This window comes from Pundamilia nyererei, unplaced genomic scaffold (genome assembly GCF_000239375.1).
Source record: "Pundamilia nyererei isolate P.nyererei 1_Seehausen unplaced genomic scaffold, PunNye1.0 scaffold00342, whole genome shotgun sequence".
Lineage (NCBI taxonomy): Eukaryota > Metazoa > Chordata > Actinopteri > Cichliformes > Cichlidae > Pundamilia > Pundamilia nyererei.
This window is the reverse complement of record NW_005187743.1, coordinates 425,214-434,215: the sequence shown is the minus strand read 5'-3', so window position 1 is coordinate 434,215 and position 9,002 is coordinate 425,214. Positions and strand designations below refer to the sequence as shown.

General features: G+C 40.3%; 1 protein-coding gene across 1 annotated transcript in view; it reads right to left on the bottom strand.

Moving 5' to 3' along the window:
• LOC102207761 (glutamate receptor ionotropic, kainate 2-like) overlaps window positions 1–9,002 on the bottom strand; it is a 327,213-nt gene that overhangs the window by 11,139 nt on the left and 307,072 nt on the right. Inside the window, exon 14 of the mRNA XM_013915653.1 lies at window positions 3,150–3,375. Within this exon, the coding sequence (XP_013771107.1) occupies window positions 3,150–3,375 (226 nt within the window). The remainder of the gene's footprint in view (window positions 1–3,149; window positions 3,376–9,002) is intronic.

Here is a 9,002-nt window from a genome sequence, read left to right as displayed (position 1 = left end):
TTTGCTTCCCCAGTCTGCATGCCAAATATCCTTGGGCAAGATACCAACCCCAAATTGCCCTCCGATGCGTTCATCGGAGTGTGAATGTGTGTGAATGTTTATTAGTTGCACTTGTGTTTAGAAGTGCTTGTATGAGTAGGTGTGAATGGGTGAATGAGGCATGTTGTATAGAGTGCTTTGAGTACTGCGGGAGAGTAGAAAAGTGCTATATAAGAATCAGCCCATTATTTTATTGTGTTAGCCTTTTTGACAATGTGCACTGTGTTAAGTTCGACTTCCTGTTTCATTAGTCAGACTTAGTTCAGTTATATTCTTCCCTGTTTCTAGTCATCTTTATCCAGTGTGTTTAAGCTCTCAGTTTCTTTCCCATGTCTCTGCCAAAAGGAGGCAGGGCCTTGCGGAGCAGTACCCTGTGGTGAGTGAGTTTGACTTTTTCCCTCCAAATCACCACAAGTCGAAACCTACTGTTCAGCAAACCACAAGTACAGCAAAATCTAAGACTGTTTATTATTTGCACTGGGCTGTCAGAAGACTGGTTATTACCAACTTCCATCCATACGAACTGTTCCAGCATCTGAGACTCTCTCCCCGGAATTTGACTTTGAACCTGACCATTTCTCTCCTCCTGTCATTATCTCAAACCTGTGTCTCAGCCTGTTCCTACTCGCAGGACGGCTAGGACCCTGACTTCCCCTGCACCCTTCCAGTTTCCCCGGTGAGGGTGGATAGGGCCCAGCTGGTCCCTGTCCCTGCCGTGGTTCCTTGAGCGGCTAGGGCTTTGCTTGCACCCAGGGCGAGGGCAGCTGAGACCCAGTCCACTCCTGCTCCATATCTGTTCCTTGGGTGGGGATGACTGGTATCCAGCTTGCTCCTGCACCTGTCCCTGTGCCTAGCGTGATGGTGGCCAGGACCTAACCCGTCCCTGCACCCATATCTGCTCCTCAGGTGGGGACGGCAAGGGTTTAGCGAGTTTCTTCACCTATACCATTTCCTAAGGACAGACGGCCCAGCCATCAACATGAGCTCTAGCTGCACCATTCAGACCTTGCTGCTAGCCCTGCTTTGCCTCAACCAGAGGTTTCCCGCACGGGCTGGCCTTGCTCTATCTGCAAAGCTGCGTCACCGGTGACCTCCCAAGCCGCCATTCGCTGTCGCATCACCCTGCCGGTCCACAGTGAAGTGCCGCTGCCTTAGCTTGAAAGTGCTTCATCCTCAGAGCCTGCAGCTCAGTTTGTGTCAACCAACAGTGACCCACTTCCACAGACATCATCACTCAAGGGTGAGCGAAAAGCATTTTTTCCTCTATACCCACCCCGAGTTTAAGTTTACGTGCAGTTTTCTCCGGCTTTGAGGATCTAAGGGCTGTTCTGAGTACTGCCGAACTATCTGAAGCTAAAACTTTTTTTAAACCTGCATTTGAGTGTTTTGATTTGGAGTAAGGAGGTAAGGAAGTAAAATGAATTTATATGGCACTTTTAAAGACAGGAATCTGTTACAAAGTGCTTTACAGGGAACATAAAAACAAAAGCCAGTTATCCATTGCTGAGGTGGCCCATGGTACAAATGTATCCCTTGCTTCTGAGCCAGTTAATAACAATGACATATAACACTGACAGTACAATCGCCTCTCTGTGAAAGCTATAGCTTGATTTTATAATTTATGTGAGGTTACTGTTGCAAGATCCCTGCCATCTGTAACTGTAAAAGAACCTAGCAAGAAGTTTTCGTCTTACTGTATTTGTAGCAAATTGTGAAAATCTGCTGCTTAATCTAATAAAGTGTTTAACAATATACCCTATGTTTTCACCTCTCTATTTGTGTTGCACTGTTCTTCTGCATGCTGAAGATAGCAGGGACAATCCTGGGGCTAAGTATTCCTCCATAAGGATTACCCTCTGGCATGTGTTGCAATGTAAACTGTCAAGGTACGGTTAAGTTTGGTTTTAATGTGCAACAACAAAGCAAAGTATACCACACCTCGATATATTCATCATCTTGATTTATGGAACATCAAAGCAGAATCATCTCTTTGATCCTTCCTACTACTACATTACCAGTAGAAGTAGGGTATATTACCAGTAAATCACTAATTATGTTGTAAAGGAATGACATAAAATATGTTTAAAAGCCACTGTGAAGTCAACAAAATAACAAAAAAATAATAATCAGGATTCTGTTCAACATCAGACGATGACACCTATTATGAACTAAACATCAAATCCATCTAATTAAAGGGCTTACAATAATTAGGCTCTGACCTCTATCCTTCAAGTGCAGTGTCAAAGTGGAAAATCTGTATTTGCTTCCATTACAGAGCCATCAATAAAGCTTTCACAATAACTGCTTTTTTAACCTCCATAGTGTACAGTCACTTAATATACTGAGGTGCTGTTCTGCAACAAAAACATGTTCTTTGCAATTACACTTGAGTCAAAAAGAGATACCTATGTTAAAGGACCTGGACTGAAATCCATATTTCTTTGTCTGACCCTTATTGATATTTTTAAAGAGAGTGTGTAAAATCTCACCACTAGAGGTCAGTAGATTGCAGACTGGAGTCAACTGAATTCTGATTTCTATGGGGGGTGCTGTAGGACAAACAACTCTGGCTGCTGTTCCTCTCTGATGTAAGCTGTCAGTCTGCTGTTTACCTCAGCTATCAATGTGTTCATGTTTATTTACTCTCAATGAGGCTTTGAAAAAAGTATATTATTGAAGGTCACTTCTATCCGTTGACAGTGATACCGAGGTGAGCTTTAAGCATATCCTGATGGGTTTTTTTTGGTTGGTTTGGTTGTTTTTAATTAGGAAAAGGACCAAAAAAAAAAAAAAAACAATACTAATTTGCTAGCTAGTAACTGCATCTGCAGATTTTTCCCCTAATTGGAGACATCATAGTGGCTATGTTAGTCTTACATTTCATGCTGGCTCAAAGTTCTGACGTTGCCAATGAAGAGCAGAAAGGAAGCACATTTCAAAGAAACAGCAACTCAAAAGGCAACTAAAACTTGATTTCAGATTTCCTAATGCATTGCAAAATAGATCGCTCTAAGTAGTTTGTAGAGTCTAGAAAAAAATACAGTATATGCGACAACCTTAAGAGCATTTGTTTCTAAGCAAAACACATCATTATAACACGTGTCACATACCCATTGGGGTCCCGACCCCATAGGCTTTTGAGTCAATGAGGCTTCCAATCTGTGTGAGGTTGCAGTTGCGCTGCGTGACAAATTCGATGGTGGTGGATTCCATGAGGAATGCGTAGTCTGAGGTGAGCACACGGTGAATGCCTTCCTCGACATTCTTCACCATCACAGAGTGCCGCCGACTGCTCATAAACTCCCACATTTTGTCATATGTTGAGATCTTGGTTTTCTGAGGAGACATAGAAGTGTAATGTGAGAAAATAATATTTAACTACTTAAACACAAAGCAATTTATAATTTAGCTAAATGTATTCATTGTAAAAGCCATGTACTGTATGTTTTGATCATCCTAAAGTTGTAACGTTAAATTTAGAGATTCATAAAGAGTTAACGTGTGTGTGTGTGAGTGACATTCATACAATCACACTTTCAAATACTGCCAATGCATGCAATCATCTACTTTCCAAATTTCATTAGGTTTAGCAGAATTTGTTTGGAGCTATAGCAGTACATCATGCTTTCTGCCTGCCTCCGTCAATATCGCTTACGAGTGGAATATAAGTTGAAGCAGACAAGCATGCTAAACAGCAGTGTGAACAGTCTGAATTTGTATGACCATAATGTTCTTCTTTGATGCCCATAAAGCTGATAACACTTACAGGCATAAGCAGCAGCAGGGTACTCTCAGTAGCAGAGCACAGTGCCCAACTTAGTACACCTGTAATCACCATGAAAAGTCCAAGACCACATTACTGTCTGGGGAGGCAGATTTGAAGCCATTTTTGAAGCTATTTGAAAAGTAATTAAGTCACATCTTCAAGGTCCTGCCCGCCATTATTGTGTGTAATGACTTTTTGTGGCTGGTCGATATTTTAGATCAACTGGGTGATTTGTGGAGTGCCTATCAGAATCTTTTGGAGTCACTCTTGACAAATCAGGCAATTGAGCATGCAAGCTTCAGACTGCTGATAAGGTGAGAGCAGTGGCTGTGAATACACAGAGAGTCAGATAACCACCTATACTCTAAGTCAGGCAGACAGCCAAGGTATTTTTCCAAGAGCCTACGCACAGGAATTCAGAGCTGATTTCATTCAAACCATGCGCGAGGGGGTGGGAAGCACAACTAGTGCATACAATGAATAGCTGCCAAACCAAAATAGTTCAAAAGAATCCATCCAGTATGTTACATCCTCATAGTTTAGAAATACTGGATCAAAATCTTATGAAATTCAAAATTACAAGTACAAGCTACCGAAATACTTTGTGCTGGCTGATCCTCTTAAGTCATCACCAGTTTAATAAAGTTTTCATCCACCTGCTTCTGCCATGATGGGAAGGCTAATGCTGTCCTCTTCTTTTATTTCTGCTAAACCCTCAGTGAAACTGATGACACTGAAGGGGCCTTATATTTGTAAATGCTTTAAAATATCCTGGTTCATCCAAATCGTTGCTGTTGAGTTAGTTAGAATTTAGAATGAGTTTTGTATGTTCTTAAATAAAGTCTTAAATTGACAGATTTTCAAAGGTTTATATATACTCATCATGGGTATAATGTCATGGTAATTCTGAGCTTTTAATGATTTCTTTAAACTGTTAAACTGTTCTGTCTGTTCTGGTTCTGTCTCTGTGTTTTGTCTTCTGTCTCTGTACTAAGCTCGTGTGTCTTATTCCTGGTGTCAATGTTAGTTATTTCCTGTTTTGTTTTGTGTGTGTCCTGTGTTTAGTTTTACTTTCTCTTGTCTCGTTAGCCAGTCTGTTCAGCTGTGTTCCCAGGCGTTTCCCATCTCCCTAATCACCTGGTGTGTATATACTGGCTTGTTTTTGTATTTTGTTGTTTCAAGGTACAGAAAGGAAATGACTAGTGTGCAAAAAATCCTTGACCAGTCCCCTAACATAAAAACTGTCAGCCATGCTGGTCACTATAGATGCATGATTAAAGAAGAATCCTCTACTTCTCCAAAGACTTCTCGTTTGTAAAATATGTTAACAGAACCGAGGGAGGAAGACGGTAGACAAGCTCCTTCATGTCACTGCTGTGGTAAATGAGTTCCTTCATAAAGCTGCTGCAGGATATCTGCTCCTCTTTGCAGCCATGGCCAGTGGGTTGAAGCTTCCTCTGCTTCCGCTTTCCAGGTTTTCTTGATCACCTCTTCTCAGTGGTCTTCAGGCCAGTGCTGTCCACACCACCCAAACCAGTGGGGTCCGAGCCATCTGAGCCAGTTGGTCCTGTTTGGCCTGAGGTCGAGGGTCCCTTGTAAGCTGAACCCAAGCCATAGGGTCTCTATCTTCTCTTCCAATTCGTTGACCACTGGCTTTGCTTTCTGAGGAGTCTCCGTCAATACCAGCCTCCAATTAATCATCTTTGCAGCAAGATAAGCCACATCTCTTCAGTTGCCCCTTCCCAGGGTTCCTTCATTTTATTCATTCTTCATTCCCCTGGCCGATTCCCTGAATTTATTTTTCCTCCTGAATTGCTTCATCTCAGTTTTTGGACTCCTGGCAGACTTCCTGAATGGTTTTGCCTGCACTGGCCTCTGCCTCTAGACCTCAATACTGTACATGACTGGGCCAACCTCCTCTCTGACTGTCCTTTGGCCGGGCCAGCCACTGGTCTGTTTTCTGTTTTGTTTGGACTCTTTTTGTTTTTGTTTCTGTTTCTTCTGCATACCAAGTATGCTTGAGCAAGACACGGAATCTCAAGTTGCTCTCCGATGCATCCAGAGTATCAATGTGTGTGAATTAGAAATAGAAAGCACTTAAGCATGGAAATTTGAAAGGCTTCTATAAATGGGTGAATGATGCATGTTGTGCTTTGAGTCAGGAAAATCAAGTAGAGTAGAACAGCTATATATATAAAAAAAAAGGTAAACTAGGCCATTTTTTTAAATTAGCTCCAGGGGTTAGAAGATGAAGATTATGTAGACATACCAAGGTGAAGTCAGAAGGTTCTCTGTGATAAATGTTGCCTTCGACACTATTTTTGATGTCTCCTGTCAAGACACGTCATGTTGAGAATGGTGTGGTCTACTCCTTTAAAAGCAGCAGTACATCTCAGTCAAAGGTCCTCAAGGTAATTAGGTCTTCAAAGTTCAAATTTGGTACTATGGGCAGTTTCATGCCCAGAATGCTATGACCATCTATAAAGGACTTTAGTTGTAAAAGGAATTATGATTTTCCCTAAAATTGTGGAGATGAATAGACGTTTTAAAATAGATCTAAATACAGAGTGAACTAAAGCATTAAACGTTTTTTAATTTAATCAGTGAGAGTACCAAAGCTTGTTGATTCAATTCAGTTTTATTTATACAGCGCCAAATCACCACAACAATCACCTCAAGGTAAACTCTACAATAATACAAAAAACCCACAAAACCCCAATAATCATTTGACCCCCTGTGAGCCAGTGTTTTGGTAACAGTGGGAAGGAAAAACTCCCTTTCCACGGCATAAATGGAACAGCCTGCAAAGAGCTGGCTGCCAGTCGGTGGTAGACTGCTGCCTACTGGGAGTCTGCACTTTTTCTTTTTGGCTTGCCTCATGGAGACATGCTTGCATAAACCAATGGATTATAACAATGGATAACATCAAACCCATATTTTAGCACCTGCTGTTGGACTGCAAGGTAAGTAAAACCTTTTTTATTCCTTAATTTATGTTTAGGACTATGTCTCTTGTAGTTATTAACTTAGGCTATCACCTTACAACACTAACAGAGCAGTTAACAGTAGTTTAGTAGCTAACAATACTTAGAGTTGTCATAAAAACTAAGTTTTTACTTTTATAAAAACTAAGGTTTTATAAAAATAAGGTTGTCATAAAATAAACTGGCCATTATTATCGTAAATATGTATAGAGAACTAGATGAGGTTAGTTCTACTTTAAATAAGACATTAAATATATTTTATATATGTGTATATACAGTACTGTGCAAAAGTTTTAGGCAGGTGAGAAAAATGCTGTAAACAAAAAAAATGCTTTCAAAAATATGACTGTTAATCATTTATTTTTAATCAATCAACAAAATGCAGTGAATGAACAAAAGAGAAATCTAAATCAAATTAATGTTTGGTGTGACCTCCCTTTGGCTTCAAAAAAGCATCAATTCTTCCAGGTACACAGTCAGCCAAGACTACATAACTAGGCACTGCCTGGATTGATTACAAGAAGGCGTATGACTCGATGCCCCACACCTGGATCCTGGAATGCCTAGACCTATACAATACCAACAGAACCCTGAGAGCCTTCATCAGGAACTCAATGGGGATGTGGTGGACAGCATGCTAGGCCAACTTCAAGCCCATAGCACAAGTCACCATCAAGTGCGGGATCTACCAAGCAGATGCTCTGTCCCCACTGCTGTTCTGCATAGGCCTGAACCCCCTCAGTGAGATCATTAACAAGACTGGCTACTAATGTTCCCTCTAATTTTTCACGTGTCTGAGCAACACACAAACTCCCTGAGCGTCCCTTTGACCACCGTGAGCGACATCAGACGTGTGCGCTGTGGTCACGCCGGCATCTCATCCATCCAAGTTACATGATTTATTAAAATAATCGAATTACAGCCTTTACATTTATGTTAGACTACTTTTAATTAACTGCTTTAGTCCACTTACAATAAAAATTTATAAATAAATCTTGTTCATGAGCTGTGTAGCATGTTAACACTATTGGAAGTAAAAATAACTTGAACTCCAATTTTGAAAAACAAAACTTACTTTTTTTTAATTATTTTTTATAAAGCTCTGACTTGTATTATGAGTCTGTGGTCTGGGAGAGAGTCTGTAACTCTCTGTCTGCAAACTACAATATTTAATGACCAATGTTGGGCAATTAATTATATAGTTACTTCTTCAAAAAAGTAACTGACTTTGGCAAACAACAAAGTTTTTTGCAGCTATTTTTTTAAACGCCAAGGCGTTTTTTTAAATAAACATTTCAAACTATTTACAGAACAATCAGCTGTTCTGCATCAAATCTGATGCCACACAAATTATTTGTGCCACTCCAAAAAATAATTTGTGTCCACTATGAGATGAAGGAGAACAACAGCCTGATACCTGCAGGCCTGACAGCAGCAGATGCATCACTGCTGTAACACCTGTAACACTCAGCAGTCGCCTCATTGTTCTGACACACACAACAAAACTATTGACTCATTTAACTACTGATTTTATCTGTTTTGATTTATATACTGTTTTGTTTGTTTGTTTGTTTGTTTGTTTGTTTCTTTCTTTGTTTCTTTGTTTCTTTGTTTCTTTGTTTGTTAATTAGTTTGTTTGTTTGCTTGCTTGTTTTAATCAATTTTAAATCATGTTTTTTATTTGTTTTTGTTTCTAATGTCTCTGTAAAGCACTTTGAATCACCTTGTTGTTGAATTGTGCTATACAAATAAACTTGCCTTGCCTTACACTACACACTGCCTACACAAGATTTGCGCTGAACGTCTCAAATCTCTCACATCTCAAAACACCGCCGTCACTCCTAAAACTTCCCCCCGTTTCTTAACAACAAGATGCCACTTTGCCAAATCATTTTTTGATTGGTCGACATGGTACTTTTTTGGACCAATAGGAAAGGTGGGGGTGGAGTTTGTTTTTGCTCACAGGCTTTCGAGCCTTTTTTCTTATAAAACGGCGTTTTTACCGTTTCTTCCCGCAGTAAATATAAACAACGGCAGTATTCAGGAAGAAAACCAAGCATTGCAGATATTTTTATCATAACTCTGGTTTTACGTGGCCGATCAACACAATTTAAAAACTGGTATAAAGTCCACACTTTGTCCGTCAGTTGTTCCGTCTGTCCTGCTCACATCTCCAATGGTTGTACACGTTGTCATTAACGTGGCTTCACTCC